The 23075-nt window shown below is 40.4% G+C and overlaps 1 protein-coding gene across 1 annotated transcript; it reads left to right on the top strand.

Annotated features, from left to right (window-relative positions):
- Nucleotides 1–4666: 4666 nt before the first annotated feature.
- LOC110532631 (adenosine deaminase) lies at nucleotides 4667–22809 on the top strand. Its single transcript, XM_021616699.2, has 11 exons — nucleotides 4667–4801; nucleotides 8971–9032; nucleotides 9624–9746; nucleotides 15353–15496; nucleotides 15758–15873; nucleotides 16625–16749; nucleotides 17843–17914; nucleotides 19739–19840; nucleotides 21593–21660; nucleotides 21835–21964; nucleotides 22233–22809. The coding sequence occupies exons 1-11, from the start codon at nucleotides 4757–4759 to the stop codon at nucleotides 22335–22337; spliced, it is 1092 nt and encodes a 363-aa protein (XP_021472374.1). The 5' UTR covers nucleotides 4667–4756; the 3' UTR covers nucleotides 22338–22809.
- Nucleotides 22810–23075: the final 266 nt, after the last annotated feature.

Raw genomic sequence — 23075 nt, forward strand, 5'->3', positions numbered from 1 at the left:
GTTGTTGTAACTAATTATTATTATTAATTAACTTGTTCTACAGCGTTTTTTTTTTTTACCTGAACTATTAAAAACATTATTGTTGGCCCTAAAAGTCAATCAATTTAAAATGACATGTTGTTTAACATACCATCACCTGGGATTTGAACTCACAACCTCGTGGTTCATGGCATTCAGATCTTCCTGCTATGCCGCCATATCTTTTTTGTTGTTGCAGTGTACACACATTGAGACAAAAGCAGGAGGTTTAAAAAATACTCAGTAGTCACCAAAGTTCCGGAGTAAATCATAACAACATCTGGACAACATTTCTTATCTATGTGAACATAACTTGCTAAACTAATGCTTGAATCATGGAGGCCCCAAAGGCAATAAGGTAATATGTGGCGGAAGCATGTACAACCAGTACATCTAATACCGGAGTAGAAAAAACAACTAAATATTGAGGTTTGATGCAGGTTGAAAGTAATATGCAGTCTAGCTACTTAATTAAACGTATGTGTTGTCACATGTACACTACAGTCATTGGTTTATTATGGGACATAGAACCATAATAAACAAAGGCAGCTTCAGATAACAAACACATGGTGGTGCCACATCCTAATAGTGTTGAGATTTCAAGAGCAATGTGGGGTACCCTAACACTACAAATGTTCTTGATCTTTATACCGTTCTTAATTGCATTTAGAAAGAACAGACCAAATACAAAAAGATCAGTAATTTAAAAAGAAATGGCAAGTACGCATATTATCTGTGTGGAAATGATACCTGATGTCACTGTTCTGTTTGAAATATCTGTTTGTTGATTTTCACTGTAGAGCGTAGCTTATTTTGTTAATTGTTGAGTGTTCTTTAATAGTACAATGAAAAAAAAACTGCAATAAGACATAGATAAAAAAAGGAAGCTGACAAGATGAAGAGGCCCAACTAAAGCGGCCCAGGACTTGATGGACATCAAGTGGTGGTGGCAGATAGCCTAGCGGTTAGTGTTGGGCCAGTGATTGAAAGTTTGCTCGTTTGAATCTCCGAGCAGACAAGGTGACAAATCTGTTGATGTGAACTAGAGCAAGGCACTGAACCCTAATTTCTCCAGGGTTGCTGTTGATAATGGCAGACCCTTGCTGTGACCCCCAGGGTGAGCTGAAATATGCAGAAAAACACATTTCCAATTCACACGTGTATTAATGCACAATTGTAGATGTGTGAAATAGGCAAATATAAGCACCAATATAGTTGTTATTATTATCTCAGTCAGTTTATCAGGGTAACTGGCAGTTAAGACAGACAGCCGCAGAACCTTTCACAATAAGCTAATCATGATGATCTTGAAATTAAAAGGGAAGCACTTTCAATAGTGGCCCCAAGCCAGCAGGCCCCATAAGCTCCTGTAAGAGCAACCTGACACCTGAGTGAGTCCCATGGACATCCCTATATCCTTTTCATTATGTGGTACCACTACCAATTAGGCTACTAGTTTAATCAATTTGAAGAACCATTTAATTATTTACCTGTATGTTGGACTTGTTTCCTTATCAGATGTATACATGATTGGGTAGGTTACTTTCTAAATGTAATCCTAAATGTAATTCTAATTTTAAATGTAATAGTTACATGTACAAAATTGTTATCAGTAACGCAACTTTTGGATGACCCAAACTCAGTAACATAATCTGATTACTTTCAGTCACTTTTGGATTACATTCACCTTAAAGGCCCAGTCAAAATGTGTTTTATATACACTGTATTTCCACACTATGAGGTTGGAATAATACTGTGAAATTGTGAAAATTGTAATAATGCCCTTTTAGTGTAAGAGCTGTTTCAAAAGACTACCTGAAATTTCAGCCCGTTTTCGTGAGATTGAATTTTGGCCTGCCTGGTGACATCAATCAGTATGTGGTAAATTGGTTAATAGACCAATATAAAATAGTTTCAAACCACTCTGCCAATAAAATAAAATAAAATGTTATTTGTCAAATGCATGAATACGACAGATTAGAGGGTGCGGGGTCAACATAAATAGTCCGGGTGGCCATTTGATTAACTGTTCAGCAGTCTTATGGCTTAGGGGTAGAAGCTGTTAAATTAATTATTGAGCATTTTGGTCCTAGACTTGGCGCTCCGGTACCGCTTGCCGTGCGGTAGCAGAGGGAACAGTACTTAACTTGAGTGACTGGAGTCTTTGACAATGTTTTGGGCCATCCTCTGACACTGCCTAGCTTCCCCTAGTATATAGGTCCTGGATGGCGGGAAGCTTGGCCCCAGTGATGTACTGGGCCGTACGCACTACCCTCTGATGCCAAGCAGTTGACATACCAGGCAGTGATGCAACCGGTCAGGATGCTCTCGATAGTGCAGCTGTAAAACTTTTTGAGGATCTGGGGACCCATGCCAAATCTTTTCAGTCTCCTGAGGGGGGAACGGTGTTGTCATGCCCTCTTCACAACTGTCTTGATGTGTTTGGACTATGATAGTTTGTTGGTGATGTGGACACCAAGAAACTTGAAACTCTCGACCGGCTCCACCACAGCCCCCTCGATGTTAATGGGGGCCTGTTCGGCCCTCCTTTTCCTGTAGTCCACAATCATCTCCTTTGTCTTGCTCAAATTGAGGGAGAGGTTGTTGTCCTAGCACCACACTGTCAGGTCTCTGACCTCCTCCCTATAGGCTGTTTCATCATTGTCGTGATCAGGCCTACCACTGTTGTGTCATCAGCAAACTTAATGATGGTGTAGGAGTTGTGCCTGGCTACGCAGTCATGGGTGAACAGGGAGTACAGGAGGGGACTGAGCATGCACCCCTGAGGGGACCCCGTGTTGAGGATCAGCATGGCAGATGTGTTGTTGCTTACCCTTACCACCTGGGGACGGCCCATCAGGATGTCCAGAATCCAGTTGCAGGGGGAGGTATTTATTCCCAGGGACCTAAGCTTAGTGATGAGCTTTGTGGGCACTATGGTGTTGAACGCTGAGCAGTAGTCAATGAACAGCATTCTCAAATAGGTGTTCCTTTTGTCCAGGTGGGAAAGGGCAGTGTGGAGTGCGATTGAGATTGCGTAAACCGTGGATCGGTTGGGGCGGTATGCGAATTGGAGTGGGTCTAGGGTTTCCGGGATGATGGTTTAGATGTGATCTGTGACCAGCCTTTCAAAGCACTTCCTTGCTACCAACATGAGTGCTACGGGGCGGTAATCATTTAAGCAGGATCCCTTTGCTTTCTTGGGCACAAGGATTATGATGGTCTGCTTAAAACGTGTAGGTATTACAGACTTGGTCAGGGAGCAATTGAAAATATCAGTAAAGACACTTGCCAGTTGTTCCACGTATGCTTTGAGTAGACGTCCTGGTAATCCGTCTGGCCCCACGACTTTGTGAATGTTGACCTGTTTAAAGGTCTTGCTGACATCGTCTACAGAGAGCGTGATCACACAGTAGTCCGGAACAGCTGGCGTTTTTATGCATGCTTCAGTGTTGCTTGCCTCAAAGCGAGCATAACATGCATTTAGCTCGTCTGGTAGGCTCGTGTCACTGGGTAGCTCGCGGCTGGGTTTCCCTATGTAATACGTAATAGTTTGCAAGCCCTGCCACATTCGACGAGCGTATGAGCCGGTGTAGTAGGATTCAATCTTAGTCCTGTATTGATGCTTTGCCTGTTTGATGGTTCATCAGGAGGGCAAAGCGGGATTTCTTATAAGCGTCCGGATTACTGTCCCGCTCCTTGAAAGCGGCAGCTCTAGCTCTGTGTGGATGATGCCTATAATCCATGGATTCTGGTTGGGATATGTACATACGGTCACTGTGGAAACGACGTCGTCAATACACTTATTGATGAAGCCGGTGACTGAGGTAGTATACTCCTTAATGGCATTGGATGAATCCCAGAACATATTCCAGTCTGTTCTAGCAAAACAGTCATGTAGCGTAGAATCCACGTAATCTGACCACTTCCGTATTGAGCAAGTCACTGGTAATCCCTGCTTTAGTTTTTGCTTGTAAACAGGAATCTGGAGGATAGAATTATGGTCAGATTTGCTACATCGAGCAATAACAGCTAGCTTTCAGTTTTCCCCTCCCCACTCAGACTACTCCCAGACAGTCCTGGCAAAATTCTTGCTTGAGAAATTGTTATTTGCTAAAAAACTATTTTTGTTTCTTTTTGACCATTTTAATTGATACAGTCACAGTAAGGTATTTAATTGTTACCCAAAAATGATATGATATTGAGATCATTTTTTTAATGTATTCAGGTACATTTTTGTTTTGTGTAATCAGATTACATGTAACTGATTACATGTATCACTTCCTCCTTTCCCTGGATGTGTAGGACTTGGTCTGGCTACAGTAGCTCTGGACAGGCCATAATCAGATCATTGGTAAACCTCTAAGCATTTGGCCAACGATTAACCTACTGTATGCTGCTAATCCTACTCACCACAACTAGTCTACTGGTTACACCGTGGAAACATTGTTACCGTGAAAATGTATCTGTAGACCTAATTATCTGGTTACAATACCTTCTATAGTATAACGGTAGATAAACTCGATTTGCTTGCACGTTTATGACAATGGGCCTAATTGCATGCTGTTGTTGGGGGTAGGATCAAGGCGTGTCCCATGTCCCATGCGAGCTAGACATGTATATAATGGTAGTAATGAACGCTATTCGAGTCCTGGGCGTGACAAGCTTGAAGTTGCGCCTCTCATTCTGTGCTATCAGCACTTTCAATTTCACCGGCAGACACAGGAGAGCCTTCACAATGGCAGAACACTTCACTGAACAAATAGTATTTAACAAACCAAAGGTAAGTTGAATTTGACGACTAATGTATCAGGCAGAATGACAGTTGCATTAAATTATTAATTATCCTGTTTACTCTCCTTCTCAACCACTTTGTAACCATTTATTCATTACCCTATTATTCCTTCTCAAACTTGTCACCGTGTAGGCTGTACTTCGTTCAGTAATGATAGGGTTTGACGTCGCTCTTTCATTTGTTTCTAAATTCTAAAATCAAGGAAGCACGTGGTTAGAAGAAACGAAAAGTAGAAAGGGAGCGTAGGCTACAATTGATGAAATGTTGTGCCATCTGTGGGCCGTTCCTGTAGCTTCATTCACACTTCCGTTCATTTGCATCAATACCTAGCTAAACGTTTTAAGAAGATCCTAACTAGATGCATTTTCCATTGATACATTTTCTAAAATGTTGTGTGGTATTTTCACATTCACTTCGGTTTTACATAGCATGTAACACGTTGAGCATTAGATAACATTTCACTGTAATTATGGATGAGCATTGGTGGTGCTGCCTCTTTCTATAGGCAGACTAAGCGCGCTAGGCGTAGGGCACCACGTTAGAGCATCAGTATATTTCCACTTATGTCAGTCACTCAAAGCTTTTAGATTGCTAGGTGAGGTAGTCTAGCCAGCTATCTAACCCTTGTATGAGGCCTAATCATCACCAAATTACCAACCAGGCACGCAGGGCATGTTGATTTACTTAGTCACTCTCACACATATATCATGTGAACATGACACAATGTGTAGAACGGAAATTTGCTTTAAAACTGCTAAATGTTCTCCGCCCCATGGCAAAAATATTAATACTTGCAGATTGCTTTAAAACTTCAACACAGTCTCCCGACCAGATCTCGCCTAGCGTCCCCGAAAGGCTAGAGGTGGCTCAGGGTGGTGGGATTGGCAGGTGCATTTACTGGTGGAGCCAGATATCTTGATGTGTCAAGCCCATGAAGACTACTGGCTGTGTTTAGAGTATCAAAAGACAAGGGGTGACACTGTAGGCCTATATAACACATATATACCATTGTTTAAATATTAATGGTGGACAAATGCACCAAAAACACCAGTAATAAGATAGTTTGGCTGTTGATTATAAGCAGTAGGCTACTCTACTTGTTTCAGTGTTGCCTTTTTAAACTGATGTAGATGGTAATATTGGTTACCCAAAAGTAAGGTTAAGGTTAAGCAAGCTGCTCTTCCTGATAGCACACAACCAATAGTGCTCTTTGGAGTTATGGTCCTGCGTCAGCATAACATGCACAGGGCGAGGAGCTGATAGCTGATAACAAGAACCGTAATGTGTGTGTGCAGTAATACAGTAAACAGGGATGGACAACCTTGAAGAGTGACTTTGTCATTGATAACATCTTGATTATCTACCAATAACTGAATGTATGGGGCGTGATGAGCCTCTCAGCTATCCATGCAACAGAAACATAACTATATGAAGTTATGTAATGACTATACATTACACAACATGTAACATTGTTTGAGTATTAATTGTCTATAAAATGATGCATGCATTTTGTGAAAACGTGCTGTTGGCCTCATGGCTGTTACATAAAGTTGTGTAATGATGGCTGTGACACAAACAAAATAAGGTTGCCGTGCTGTTATAGACACACATTTATAACAACAAGAACACAGATGATTAATAACAGTTTCTTCCATTACATTTATACCTGTTGATAGATAAAAACAGGTTATATGCTTTGTATTGGTCATGGTTAGTAAAGTAGGAAACCACAGAAGAATAGCCCATGAGAAAATGAGTTGTTACTACAATGCCAGAAGATGACTTCATCTGTAAATGACTGAAACAGCTGTCATAGACCTGATCTGTGTATGTATTTAAACACTGTCCAATTCAAGACTCTACACACACGCAGGGAGGCACACACATACAGTTGAAGTCAGAAGTTTACATCCACCTTAGCCAAATTTATTTATTTTTATTTATCTGTTATTTTAGCAGGTAAGTTGACTGAGAACACATTCTCATTTGCAGCAACGACCTGGGGAATAGTTACAGGGGAGAGGAGGGGGATGGATGAGCCAATTGTATTATTAGGTGACCGTGATGGTTTGATGGCCAGATTGGGAATTTAGCCAGGACACCGGGGTTAACACCCCTACTCTTACGATGTGCCACGGGATCTTTAATGACCGCAGAAAGTCAGGACATCCGTTTAACATCCCATCCGAAAGATAGCACCCTACACAGGGCAGTGTCCCCTGGGGTATTGGAATATTTTTTAGACCAGAGGAAAGAGTGCTTCCTACTGGCCCTCCAACTCCACTTCCAGTAGAATCTGGTCTCCCATCCAGGGACTGACCAGGACCAACCCTGCTTAGCTTCAGAAGCAAGCCAGCAGTGTGGTATGCTGCTGGCTAAGTACATTTAAGCTCAGTTTTTCACAATTCCTGACATTTAATCCTAGTAAAAAATCCCTGTTTTAGGTCAGTTAGGATCACCACTTTATTTTAAGAATGTGAAATGTCAGAATACTAGTAGAGAGAATGATTTATTTCAGCTGTTATTCCGTTCATCACATTCCCAGTGGGTCAGAAGTTTACATACACTCAATTAGTATTTGGTAGCATTGCCTTTAAATTGTTTAACTTGGGTCAAACATTTCAGGTAGCCTTCCACAAGCTTCCCACAATAAGTTGGGTGAATTTTGGCCCATTCCTCCTGACAGAGCTGGTGTAATTGAGTCAGGTTGTAGGCCTCCTTGCTCCCACACACTTTTTCAGTTCTGCTAACAAATTTTTTATAGATTTGAGGTCAGGGCTTTTTTGTCCTTAAGCCATTTTCCACAACTTTGGAAGTATGCTTGGGGTCATTGTCCATTTGAAAGACCCATTTGCGACCAAGCTTTAACGTCCTTGAGATGTTGCTTCAATGTATCCACATAATTTTTCTTCCTCATGATGCCATCCATTTTGTGAAGTGCTCCAGTCCCTCCTGCAGCAAAGCACCCCAACAACATGATACCCCTGTGCTTCACGGTTGGGATGGTGTTCTTCAGCTTGCAAGCATCCCCCTTTTTCCTCCAAACATAATCACAGTCACTATGGCCAAACAGTTCTATTTTTGTTTCATCAGACCAGAGGACATTTCTCCAAAATGTACGATATTTGTCCCCATGTGCAGTTGCAAACCGTAGCCTGGCTTTTTTATGGCAGTTTTGGAGCAGTGGCTTCTTCCTTGCTGAGCAGCCTTTCAGGTTATGTCAATAGAGGACTCATTTTACTGTGAAAAAATATACTTTAGTACCTGTTTCCTCCAGCATCTTCACAGAGTCCTTTGCTGTTGTTCTGGGATTGTTTTGCACTTTTCGCACCAAAGTACATTCATCTCTAGGAGACAGAACGCATCTCCTTCCTGAGCTTTATGATGGCTGCATGGTCCCGTGTTTATACTTGCGTACTATTGTTTATATAGATGAACATGGTACCTCCAGGCATTTGGAAATTGCTCCCAAGGATGAACTAGACTTGTGGAGGTCTACAATTGTTTTCTGAGGTCTTGGCTGATTTCTTTTGATTTTCCCATGATGTCAAGCAAAGAGGCAGGTGAGGTGTCTGTTTCTCAAACTAGACACTCTAATGTACTTGTCCTCTTGCTCAATTGTGCACCGGGGTCTCCCACTCTTTCTATTCTGGTTAGAGCCAGTTTACTTTGTTCTGTGAAGGGAGTTGTACACAGCATTGTACGAGATCTTCAGTTTCTTGGAAATGTATTGCATGGAATAGCCTTCATTTCTCAGAACAAGAATAGACTGACGCGTTTCAGAAGAAAGTTTTTTGTTTCTGGCCATTTTGAGCCTGTAATCGAACCAACAAATGCTGATTCTCCAGATACTCAACTAGTCTAAAGAAGTCCAGTTTTATTGCTTCTTTAATCAGAACAATCGTTTTCAGCTGTGCTAACATAATTGCAAAAGGGTTTTCTAATGATCAATTAGCCTTTTAAAATGGTAAACTTGGATTAGCTAACACAACGTGCCATTGGAACACAGAAGTGATGAAGTGATGGTTGCTGATAATGGGCCTCTGTACGCCTATGTAGATATTCCATAAAACATCAGCTGTTTCCAACTACAATAGTCATTTACAACATTAACAATGTCTACACTGTATTTTATTTTGTCATATTTTTATCTTCAGATTGAGCTGCATGTGCATCTTGATGGCGCTATCCGAGTGGAGACGATCCTAGACGTTGCCAAGTAAGTTCATAAACCTGTTGAGTTCTTAGCATTTTTCTTTTAGTTAAATAATGTGTTAAAATTGGTTATGCCAGTTCTCTTGAATCATGAATTGCCTATTACCCTTCACAAGAAGTCTGTTAGGTTCAATTGACATATGATGTTCTTTCAGTGTTTGTGTTTGGAACATGTAGGTCTAGTTATGGTGCTCTTTTTGAACTAGCAAATGTCTTTAATGTCCATAATATCATTAATTGGAATAATAATAATACTTTTATTTGTATAGTGCTTTTCAATACAAATAACAAAGTGATTCACATAAAATAATCAATTAAAAGTACTAAGAAACAAACAAAGAGAGTAAAAAAATATAGTAAAAAAATAAATTTCATTAAAATCATATATTAATCATATATTAAAAGCATCTTCATAAAAGGTTGTCTTCAACAGAGATTTAAAAAGAGGCACTAAATCTGGCAGACCATTTCAAAGTCTAGGGGCCCTAATGGCAAATGCCTTGTCTCCTTTCATTTTCAGCCTAGAGAAATTAACATTGAACAGCTGTAGCTAAATATTGCTGATTGTACTTTTAAAGTCCTCTGTCTGTCTCAGGCGACGTGGGATTACCCTGCCTGCAGGCACAGTGAAGGAGATGACACATATTTGTGTGGTGCACCAGCCTGCCACGCTCACAGAGTTCCTCGGCAAGTTCGCAGAGTACATGCACGTCATTGCGTAAGTACCCTGAACATAAAGATAGATATGAGATAATTAGATGCTGACTACTGTACCTGAGCTTTTGGTTTAATTTACATTCCCAAACTGTAAACCACCTTTTTTTAAGGAACTCTGTCCGGCTTTCAACTCACTCTTGAAAGTTGTAATAGTAGAATTTACAATTTGAAATTGGGTAGTGCATCACCAGTTCCTCTTGTCATGTTAGTCATTGCATACCTTAGAGAGATATTTATAACTTGTCAGAAATGTCCAGATCAACTAGCCCACATCAGCTAGCGGTGCAGGAAGGGTGTTTCCCGATGCTGGAAGGGGTTTTCTTATCATTATCACAGAGGGGGGTTTTCATGGACCTAGATCTATTTGTGCCAATAGTATAACAATGACCATAGGAATTGGTAAGACAGCAAAAAAACATCTGTGAACAAGCTAGGGACGTCAAACTCAAGAGTGAGAGTTTGACAAATATCTTAATAAATGAGGGTCACGGTTAGTTTCCTTCATACTGGTAGTGTTACAGGATTGGAGGGTCTCAAGAGAGAGGGAGAGACACACACAGGGTAGAGAGAGACACAAACACAAAGAGTTATCTATCCAAAACGGAGATGTATGGGTAAACCACTTCTCCAATCTTTTTGGCCCTATAACAAAGAACAAACAGCAAAAACATATACATTACCAAATACAAATCTTAGAATTAACTTCTCATGGCTGGGGGCAGTATTGAGTAGCTTGGATGAATAAGGTGCCCAGAGTAAACTGCCTGCTACCCAGTCCCAGTTGCTAATATATGCATATTATTAGTATATGTGGATAGAAAACACTCTGAAGTTTCTAAAACTGTTTGAATGATGTCTGTGAGTATAACAGAACTCATATGGCAGGCAAAAACCTGAGAAAAAATCCAACCAGGAAGTGGGAAATCTGAGGTTGGTCCTTTTTTCAACTCATTCCCTATTGAAGATACAGTGGGATATTGGTCATGTTGCACTTCCTAAGGCTTCCACTAGATGTCAACAGTCTTCAGAACCTTGTTTGATGCTTCTACTGTAAAGGAGGGGCTCATAAGGGCTCTTTGAGACGGTGGTCTGGCAGAGTGCCACAAGCTCGTGACGCTAGCTCGCATTTCTGAAGACAAAGGAATTCTCCGGTTGGAACATTATTGAAGATTTATGTTAAAAACATCCTGAAGATTGATTCTATGCATCGTTTGACATGTTTCTATGGACTGTAACGGAACTTTTTGACATTTCGTCTGCTCCTAGTGAATGCGCTTTGTGAGTTTGGATTTGTTTACCAAATGCACAAAAAAAAGTAGCTATTTGGACATAAATGATTGACATTATCGAACAAAACAAACATTTATTGTGGAACTGGGATTCATGGGAGTGCATTCTGAAGAAGATCATCAAAGGTAAATGAATATTTATAATGTTATTTCTGACTTCTGTTGACTGCACAATATGGCGGATATCTTTTTGGCTTGTTTGGTCTCTGAGCGCCGTACTCATATTATTGCATGGTTTGCTTTTTCCCTAAAGCTTTTTTGAAATTCAACACAGTGGTGGCATTAAGGAGAAGTGTATCTAAAGTTCCATGCGTACCACTTGTATTTTCATCAACATTTATTATGAGTATTTCTGTAAATTGATGTGGCTCTCTGCAGAATCACCGGATGTTTTTGGAACTACTGAACATAACGCGCCGATGTATACTGAGATTTTTTTATATAAATATTAACTTTATCGAACAAAACATACGTGTATTATGTAACATGAAGTCCTATGAGGGTCATCTGATGAAGATCATCAAAGGTTAGTGATTCATTTTATCTCTTTCAGATTTTTGTGACTCCTCTCTTTGGCTGGACAAATGGCTGTGTTTTTGTCAAGTAATTATTTAATCAGTGTTCATAAATTCCAATTATATTTATCTGTCTGATACCCAGAGTTTGTAAAGTTCTGGTCTTAAATAAAACAGACAGAATTCCCAGCTCACAATTGATCAGGTTCCAATTTATTTGCGAGAGCTCCAAAGTTTTCACAAATCCATTCCTTCTTATATCATCCTAAACTACGCACACACATACACACAAACATGGATTTTCTCATGAGTCTAACCACAGTTTATAACCCCTCAACTGACCGTTCCAGGCTCCCCCAGACACCATAACTCTGGAGGAGCCCTCCCTGTCCTCTCTTATCTCCACATACATTCCTTTCTTCCTAGGTACATGCCATATAACCCCTTCCTAATGGACAAACATTATTTAATACTACAAGAAAGACAGGGTAGAATTCTTACCAGTTATAGTGCAGTATACCTCATTTAGTCATTATTGATAAAAATCCCATAACAGTTTTTCTGTGACTTGGCTCTGACCTAACATAATAACATTAAGCCTAATTGAAATCGGACACTGTGGTGGGATTAACAAGAAGTTTATCTTTAAAATGGTGTGAAATACTTCTATGTTTCAGGAATTTTAATTATGGGATTTCTGTTGTTTTGAATTTGGCGCCCTGCACTTTCACTGGCTGTTGTCATATCGATCCCGTTTAGCGGGATCTCAGCCCTAAGACGTTTTAAAGACTACCATAACCCACTGGATTCTCCAGTTACATTGAATGAACTACAGGACAAAATACAAACCCTCCAACCCGAAAAGGCCTGTGGTGTTGGTGGTATCCTCAATTAAATTATAAAATATACAGACCACAAATTCCAATTGGCTATACTTAAACTCTTTAACATCATCCTTAGCTCTAGCATCTTCCCCAATCAACAAAAGTGGAGACAAATTTAACCCCAATAACTACCCTGGGATATGCGTCAACAGCAACCTTGGGAACATCCTCTGCCTCATCATTAACAGCAGACTCATACATTTCCTCAGTGAAAACAGTGTACTGTGCAAATGTCATATTGGCTTTTTACCAAATTACCGTACGACAGACCACGTATTCACCCTAATTGACAAACAAACCAAAACAAAGGCAAAGTCTTCTCATGCTTTGTTGATTTAAACAAATATTTTGACTCAATTTGGCATGAGGGTCTGCAATACAAATTGATGTAAAGTGGTGTTGGGGGAAAAACATACGACATTCTAAAATCCATGTACACAAACAAAAAGTGTGCAGTTAAAAGTGGCAAACACAAACATTTCTGTTACCAACAGTTACATGGTGTTGGAAGTTGAGAGTCTATGTACTCTATATGACCGCGATGAATTGGTGTTGTTGCCAGCAATGCAATCAACAAGCTTTTAAAGAACACTTAAGACCAGTCTTGATTGGTCTTCTTCCTGGTTACTGAGTGGATGTAATGCAGGAGCAGGTCATGATGCAGGCAGGTATGTCTGTGGCAACCAACTGAATTTACAGTGTCTAATTGGTCGTTATAGATATCGTTCCCATTACAATACTAGCTTATATTTAACCCTAAAGCTATCAACATATTTCACATTTTTACGCCAAGATGGTACTTTTGAAAAAAAGCAACAATCATAGTAAAATCTAAACTCAAATCTCACCCACTGCTGAAACTAAACAATGTATTAAAATACAACATTTTCTGTGATGGTTCAGCTCCATACCAGACTAACCAGTAACTTTCCACAACCAGTGGTGGAAAAAGTACCCAATTGTCATACTTGAGTAAAAGTAAAGATGCCTTCATAGAAAATGACTCAAGTAAAAGTGAAAGTCACCCAGTAAAATACTACTACTACTAAAAGTATGTGGTTTTTAATATACTTAAGTATCAAAAGTAAATGTAATCGCCAAAATATACTTAAGAATCAAAAGCAAAAAGTATAAAGAATTTCACGTTCCTTATATTAAGCAAACCAGACTGCACAATTTTCTTATTTTAATTTACGGATAGCCAGAGGCACGCTCGAGTGAGTCCGCCAGATCAGAAGCAGTAGGGATGAGCAGAGATGTTCACTTAATAAGTACGTGAATTGGACCATTTTCCTATTCTGCTAAGCATTCGAAATGTAACAAGTATTTATGGGTGTCAGGGAAAATGTATGAAGTAAAAAAGCACATTATTTTCATTAGGAATGTAGGGGAGCAAAAGTATAAATAGTAAGTACAGATAAGTAAGTACAGATACCCCAAAAAACGAATTACTACAATACTTTAAATTATTTTTAATTAAGTACTTTACACCACTGCCCACAACAAGTATGAAAAGACCCAATGATGGTTTGTAATAGCAGCCAGGGAAGCTGCTAGCTGTCAGTTATGCTGAATGAAGCATAACTGAAAAGCTGTGTTGTCGTGTAGGGGGGAAGCACCAGATGCAACAACAACATGGGGAACTCGCTAGCTGTGTTTGGCTCATGCAGAATTGTTGTGTGCGTTGGCGGATAGACCGGCACAGAGGGGGGTCACGGGGTCGGAGGGAGAGACAACAAGCATTCAGACCAGGCATGTTAGAAACAGGCATTCACGTCTAGTGTAAATGCTGGTCTGTTTTCCAATCGTGATGTGAAACAGAAACTTTGTTAAGTCAAAAAGCAACAAAGGGAATTGATGCTGGATATATCTGTCCCACTGAGTTTGCAGACATTTCCCACCCCTCCAACCAGAATACCCATTGCTCCACGGGGACTTTTACAGAAATGTCTACTATAAAACAGAATGATATGCACTCAAAATCAAAATCAAATGAAAATGACTATAATATTCTATCATTCCCTATGTCAGGGTTCCAAATAGGTGGAACTCAAGCCAAATTAGTAAAACATATATATATATAAATAATGATTTTTGTTGTTGGACATAAATGGCTGTAAAATCCCCAGGAAATCAGCTCAAAGTTATTTTAATTTAGGAAATATGTCAAACACTATATATGTTTGGGCTTCTTGCAGTCAATTTGCAGTGTAGGTCTACAAATTATTTATAATTATGTTCCGGCCCCAGGACCATCCACTCAAAAAAGAATTGGCCCTTAATGTAATTGGTGGTCCCTGCCCTATGTCATCCCTCAAATACTGTCCACAGGCTGATCTTATATCCTTTACCTTCATTATCATACAGGGATAATGATAGTCATATTCTCCTGCTGACAGTTAGTCATATTAGCAGTAGCAGTGCCAGTCAAGTTCAGGTCAGGGGTCACAGGGAGCATTGGTTCAGCCACTTGGCTCTCTCTGTGACAGTAATAGTCCTCCTGGCGTGGCGTGCTGAGGATTTACCATCAGATTACCCTCCTGTCATTTAGAGAAACACTTCTACCATGTAGTAATACCATGTAATACCCAGTACTAACCCTGTAATACCCTGTTACTAACCCTGCAATACCCTGTTACTAAACCTGTAATACCCAGTACTAACCCTGCAGGCCAAGAGGGAAGAGACGCAAAGAACAATGGGCTGTTCCTAGAACGTTTCCTGTATTTTACATGTCGTAAATTGAAATATAGCTTCTTCCAACATCTTCATTTGTAACTGGATGAACATTATGTGATGAAATCTAAAGCAAATGTAGGGCCTTTGCTGGTGACTAATACTATTCATTATCTGCCATAGTTGAGTAAATATTTATCTTGTTTCTCTTGGGCTTCCTCTGAATTTCTGTGAACTTTCCAGTGGTGACAGAGAGGCGATCAAGAGGATAGCCTATGAGTTTGTGGAGGACAAAGCCAAAGAGGGGGTGATCTACGTTGAAGTCAGATACAGCCCACACTTTCTGGCTAACACTGACGTAGAACCCATTCCATGGAACCAAAAAGAGTACGTGGATGATACTATATGTTTCTGATCCGGTAAAGTAGATGACAGAAAAGCGTGCCTTTTAAACATACTGTATGTGTGATTGATGTCTAATTACTATATGGACATGCGCAATACAGTTCTTTGAGTTACTTGTGCTCTCCGATTGCAGTCTTGTATTGTTCATGTAGGTATCTGTTCTTAGAGATAAAAAAAAAAAATGTGACATCGCAATGCATTGAAGAGTTCTCTGTGTGTTGATTTCACTCTCTCTTCCCCCAGAGGTGACTTGAGCCCAGATGAGGTTGTTTGCTTGGTGAACCAGGGTCTGGCCGAGGGAGAGAAGGCATTCAACATCATAGCCAGGTCCATTCTGTGCTGCATGCGCCACATGCCAAGTAATGCCCTCACGGTCCTGTCCTGTCTGTCTGGCCCAACACAGCCCCTCCTTATTGTCTGCCTCTGTCTGTTTTCCTGTCCGTAGTCCTCTGTCTGTGATCCTCATCACACTAAGTTGCAGGCCAAACATCTCCCAGTCAAAAATACTCGCTATACTTCCTGTTTTGGGCATCGTCTGACTATGTCTTGTTTAACACCACTCAATGATGTTGATCTAAATGTGAGGAGGTGTGATGCTGTGCTTATTGAGTTTTCTCCTTAGCTAATGTCACCATTTGCTGACCCTAATGCAGACAGTAAAAAGGGGCTCATTTGTGTAATGTATCACTGAATGAAAAATTGCAAGCCAAATCTCCTATGTTACAGTCCAGAATAGTCCCAGCAGTAAAGGAATTTGGTTATATGTAACTTTCTGACTTCACAGAGCATAGTATCTGTTTTTGTTATTACATGCAACAAAATACAAGTGACTATTTTAGGCAAACATTCCAGTGAACAGTTTTCTGTTGTCAGTATTTTGTTTTTTGGAATTTTGTTCTGCTTTTGTTAACATTAAGTTTGGAACTGAACAATTTGACCTTTACAACCATTGCTTTACACTAGCTTTCACGGAGATGCTTGACATGATTCACAATGTCTCTCATTCGTAGCAGCAGATATTCAGATAACCTCCACACAAATCAAACATCCTGCATTTTAAAACGACCTGTCTCTGGGTCTTTGACCACACTGGGTTGTTGCGTTGCGCAGGCTGGTCCAAGGACGTGGTGGAGTTGTGTAAGAAGTACAAGAAGGATGGAGTGGTGGCTATTGATCTGGCAGGAGACGAGTCACTCAACTGTGAGGCCTACCCAGGACACAGGATGGCCTATGAGGTAACTTACCACTGCCCAACTTTGAACCCTCGTGTCCAATTCATTCTGTATGTGCTGTAGGTAACTGTTCCATGCATGCATGGTTCATGGCCACGATACAAGACAATAGCTAGCCTCAACAGGATATGACGCTAACCACTTTCCTACTGAACGCTGTCATGCAGCATACCATGCTCATTTTTATTGCTTAAAAAGGTGGCAGATCACCCTCCAACTTGCACAAGAATTTCAAATTTGTGACATTTGACACTGTTGGCTACCCGTTGCCAGATAGTAGAGTTAAAGTACAACCAATCTTTATTGGGGCTATTGCAGAACTTCAGACCTTAAAAGGCCTACAATTGGTTGATTTGTTTTATAACTAGCCAATAATTTACACCTTATCATTATAACTCATCAACTCTCTATACATATACCCATAAATGGAGACTTAAAGGTCGCTTTAGACAGACAGTTGAAGGTCTGCAATTTCTTGCAACAGAAAACTCTCTCAAGAGCAATAACTGAATCAGTGAAACTATTCACCATGTTCATGATGACCAAATTTAGGCAATTTGTCCAAAGTATGCCACTTAAGTGTTTCAACTGCGTAGTTTGTTCTATCTCTGGTGGTTCCTGAATTAAACACACAGCCATTCAATCATTCCCCCCAGGATAACATCTGGGAACACTGTGGTAAGGTCAACCAGCGGCTGAAGTGATGAATGTGGACATGTTAACATCTGTTTAAATTATTAGTGTGAAGAAGTCCATTTCCAAACACTAGGAGTCGGAGAATTAACGTGCTCTTAGTAGAGTGCCACGCTGATACTAATACAGACAGTTATAACTGTACAAGCTCTAAATTCAGAGGTCTTAAATTCTAAGCTTTCTCAAATGTTGGTGAGATGCAAATCTTACCAATCAAGCCTTTGGCAAAAAATAATGCATTCTCTTTACCGAAGCATGGGCTCTTGGAATCATGTTATGACTATGTTCATCCATGTATAATGACAGTTTCAAGACAATGGAAGGTATTTCAGTCGGGACTAACTGTCAAAGCCAGATGTTTCTCATGTTAACTTGGTGTTGATGTGAGTGACCTTGTTGACAGGAAGCTGAGAGATGTGGGGTCCACAGAACAGTCCATGCTGGAGAGGTAGGCCCTGCCTCTGTGGTGAAAGAGGTGAGCTTCCCTTTCCTTGTACAGCCTTTGGGGAATATTAAATATTTATTTGACAGTTCAACTTGACCGAAGACTTTCTCTACTTCTCAACACACAACAGCAACACCTACAGTACCAGTCAAAAGTTTGGACACATCTACTCATTCAAGAGTTTCTTTATTTGTACTATTTTCTACATTATTATTCTATAGTGAAGACATCAAAGCTATGAAATAACACAGACTCATGTAAACAAAAAACGTGTTAAGACAAATCAAAATATATTTTATATTTGAGATTCTTCAAAGTAGCCACCCTTTAACTTGATGACAGCTTTGCACACGCTTGGCATTCTCTCAACCAGCTTCATGATGTAGTCACCTGGAATGCATTTAAATTAACACGTGTGCCTTGTTAAAAGTGAATTTGTGGTCATTTCTTTCCTTCTTAATGCGTTTGAGCCAATCAGTTGTGTTGTGACAAAGTAGGGGCACTATGATGAAAATGGCACTCATGATGACCGCTACAGGAAAGGAAGACCCAGAGTTATTCTGCTGCAGAGCATAAGTTCATTAGAGTTACCAGCTTCAGAAATAAGCAATTGACTACACCTCAGATTGCAGCCCAAATAAATGCTTCACAGAGTTCAAGTAACAGACATCTCAACATCAACTGTTCAGAAGAGACTGCGTGACTTCATGATCGAATTGCTGCAAAGAAACCACTACTAAAGGACACCAATAAGAAGAGACTTGCTTGGGCCAAGAAACACAAGCAACGGACATTAGACCGGTGGAGAACTGTCTTTTGGTCTGATGAGTCCAAATGTGAGATTTTTGGTTCCAACCGCTGTATCTTTGTAAGACGCAGAGTAGGTGAACAGATAATCCATGCATGTGTTGTTCCCACCATGAAGCATGGAAGAGGAAGTGTGATGGTGCTTTGCTAGTGACACTGGTTTACTTAGAATTCAAGGTACACTTAACCAGCATGCTAACAAGCAATAAGCCATCCCATCTGGGGTGCGCTGAGTGGGACTATCCTTTGTTGTTCATCAGGACAAAGACCAAAAACACACTTCCAATATAAGGGCTATCTGACCAAGAAAGAGAGTGATAAGTGCTGCATCAGATGACCAGGCCTCCACAATAACCCAACCTCAACCCAATTGAGATGGTTTGGGATAAGTTGGACCGCAGAGTGAAGGAAAAGCAGCCAACAAGTGCTCAGCATATGTGGGAACTCCTTCAAGACTGTTGGGAAAGCATTCCAGGTGAAGCTGGTTGAGCGAATGCCAAGAGTATGCAAAGCTGTCATCAAGGCAAAGGGTGGTTACTTTGAAGAATCTAAAACATTTTTTGTTGTACACTTTCAGTTACCACATGATTCCATAGTATTGATGTCTTCACCATTATTCTACACATGGTGAAAATAATACAAATAAAGAAACACTTGAATGAGTAGGTGTGTCAAATTTTGCCTGGTAGTGTACGTCATGACGTCTCTCACTGAACTGTTATCATGTTATAAGTGACACTGCATTGTGAAAACATATCTCCTCTTTTATAAGAACGTGAATACGGTTTGTTTGTCAGATAGAAACAAGTAAAACTACTGAGTACACAGAGCGCACTAGTCTGTTCAGCACTATCCAATATCACGTCACCCTGGAATTCTTCACTGGCCTATGTGAATTACTTTATATGAAAGCCATATTTCTAAAATGTCAGGCAACTATGCAACCAAAGACAGCACGTTGCCAGGAATAGCCAGTAGTTCTGTTCGTGAGAGGATTTTGACAAAATTTTGACAAAACTGATGACACATATCTCATGACTTCTTCAGGCTGTGGAGGTCCTGAAAGCAGAGAGAATAGGACATGGCTACAACATACTGGAGGACCAAGTGCTGTACAAACAACTCCTGGAGCAGAATATGCATTTTGAGGTAAGAACGTACACATTTATATTTCACCTGTAATGTAAAGTAACATTAGACTTCGTACACACAGAATATTACATGATGTATGAGCATACCTCATAAAACAAGATAAATAGATTGCTTAAACCGACTAGCAAAAACCTAAAAAGTGACCTTTACGTTAACCCTAACCAAATCCTTAACCCCGACCCTAACCTTAACCTAATTTTAATACTTTTATGAAATAAAATATTGGTTTGGGCATCAGGTTGTGGACTAATAGCCTTTTCCTACCATGAAGGCGGCTAGTGCAATGACCTCTGGTGGTCATGAAGAGACATTACACAAGCGTTGTGTCCCAATTAATAGCTCCTTTCTCCCAAAGGGTCTACTTTCTTACATGGATTTGAAAGTAAAATTACTGGTACAGTGCATTCGGAAAGTATTCAGACCTTTTTTTTTCACTTTTTATAATGTTACAGCCTTATTCTAAAATAGATTAAACAGGTTTTTAGAAATTGTTGCAAATGTATATATATATATTTTTTTGAACTAATACTAATTTACAAAAGCATTCGGACCCCCTTTACTCAGTACTTTGTTGAAGCACATTTGGCAGCGATTACACCTTCTTGGGTATGACGCTACAAGCGTGGCACACTTGTATTTGGGGAGTTAATCCCATTCTTCTCTGCAGATCCTCTCAAGCGATCAGGTTGGATGGGGAACGTCGCTGCACAGCTATTTTCATGTCTCTCCAGAGATGTTCGATCGGGTTCAAGTCCGGGCTCTGGCTGGGCAACTCAAGGACATTCAGAGACTTGTCCCGAAGCCACTCCTGTGTTGTCTTAACTGTGTGCTTAGGGTCATTGTCCTGTTGGAAGGTGAACCATCGCCCCAGTCTGAGGTCCTGAGCAGGTTTTCATCAAGGATCTCTCTGTACTTTACTCCGTTCATATTTCCCTCGATCCGGACTAGACTCCTAGTCCCTGCTGCTGAAAAACATCCCAACAGCATGATGCTGCCACCACCATGCTTCACTGTAGGGATGGTGCCAGGTTTCCTCCAGACGTGACGCGTGGCATTCAGGCCAAAGAGTTCAATCTTGGTTTCATCAGAACAGAGAATCTTGTTTCTCATGGTCTGATAGTCCTTTAGGTGCCTTTTGGCAAACTCCAAGTGGGCGGTCATGTGCCTTTTACTGAGGAGTGGCTTCCGTCTACCACTCTGCCATAAAGGCCTGATTCGTGGAGTGCTGCAGAGATGGTTGTCCTTCCCGAAGGTTCTTCCATCTCCACAGAGGACCTTCAATGCTGCAGAATTGTTTTGGTACCCATCCCCAAATCTCTACCTTGACACAATCCTGTCTCAGAGCTCTATGGACAATTCCTTCCACCTCATGGCTTGGTTTTTGCTCTGACAGGTGTGTGCTTTTCCAAGGTATTTACAGTTTGTCATTATAGAGTATTGTGTGTAGATTGAGGAACAAATTCATTTAATCTATTTTAGAATAAGGCTGTAACGTAACAAAATGTGGAAAAAGTCATGGAGTCTGAATACTTTTCCGAATGCACTGTATATGGAAAATCCCCATAGCCAACACAATTATTTTAAACTTGTGGGGAGTAGTGAACATGTGCACACTTCAGGAGGAAGGAGAGTTTATTGGGAGGCAACCAAGAACTAGTCTCCTTCCCTAGCCATGTGTCCAACTACAGCCTAGAATCCTGGCAGACAAGGCTACTGTTCTGTAAGGAAGGAATGCCGTGTGATTTTCAGGTGTGTCCCATATCCAGCAAACTGACTGGAGCCTGTGATCCAGACTTCACCAAGCATCCTGTCATCACGTAAAGCCATCTTTCACTACTCATCATATTCTATGAATGATACTTCCGATAAAGTTTCAACAACCCAACACCATAAAGATTGTAACAGGCGTTTGGAAACAATACCTTTTTTTAACCGTTTCATTTTTGTCTGGGTTTACTTTTCCCCTCTGAATGTTGTGTGTGTGTGTGTAGCTTCAGAAAGGATAAGGCCAACTACTCCCTGAACACAGACGACCCTTTGATTTTCAACTCCACCCTGCACTTAGACTACAGCACTGCCCAGAACTACATGGGCTTCACCGAGGAGGAATTCAAGAGACTGGTAAGAAAACACATTTCAACTCTTCCTATTTGGCTTGGCAGCTCAATACCATTCAATATTTAGCCTGGTCCCAGATCTGTTTATGCTGAATAGCTAAATCCTATGGTTGTTAACATGACAATTAATGACCAAAGGAGTTGGGAAGACCGCACAAACAGATCCAGGACCAGGCTATGAAATACTATGCGACTGTTGATAATACCATTAAATACTACAGTATACTCTCCCCTTAAGGTTTAATAAGTCTCTCATTCACCTCGTTTTTCAGAACATAAACTCCGCTAACTCCAGCTTCTTGCCTGAGAAGGAGAAGAAGGATCTTATTAACAAGTTGTACGAAGCCTATGGAATGGTGGAGAACACTGGCTTTTAAATTAAGCACTGATCAGAGCTGCAACAACAACCCAGGCACCAACCACTTTGCCAAGTAAGATAGGTCGTATAGACTATTTGAATCGTCATGCCAACAACTTACATTTCCTTTGGTGGAAATAGAGTTCTTACCCCACATTTTAAAATAAATTGGGAATGCTTCAGGTAAACCAGCTCTATACCAAAAATGATCAAAAATGTAATGTTGTAGTCCTAGTTGTGAGCACTAGGTGACGTACTCTATCTACTGCTGTACTGTTCTCACTTGGTGGAGAGTAAAGCCTACTGAAGTGGTCTTATCGTTTTTAGAGTAACTTCTGTAAGAGGTTTTTCTCAGAGGTAGATTTAGTGAAACATTTTGTAATTTTTGCATTTTACTAATTGAAAAGCAGTTCCATTTAATACATTTATTCCATTGAGGACAATGACGTTAAAATACGAGCAATAACTACAATAAAAACGCTTTTGCATCTTAAAATTGTCATTATTGAAGGAGTATCAGAATCAACTGCAATATGGACCTTACCTCACTACGGACAGTTTAGTTCAAATGTAAACCACTTGAGTGGCAGCTCTTACAGAGCAACGGCATATCTTACTGGAAAAGCACACGCTGGACCCAGGAACATAGCGCTTGCTCATGAGTACCACTTCACTCAAACATCCCACTTCTTCTCCTTTATCAAAAAAATACAACCTGGAGGTGCTAGGGCGCTGTCCTATATGCTGTAAATTGGCT

Source organism: Oncorhynchus mykiss, chromosome 9 (assembly GCF_013265735.2).
Source record: "Oncorhynchus mykiss isolate Arlee chromosome 9, USDA_OmykA_1.1, whole genome shotgun sequence".
Classification (NCBI taxonomy): Eukaryota; Metazoa; Chordata; class Actinopteri; order Salmoniformes; family Salmonidae; genus Oncorhynchus; species Oncorhynchus mykiss.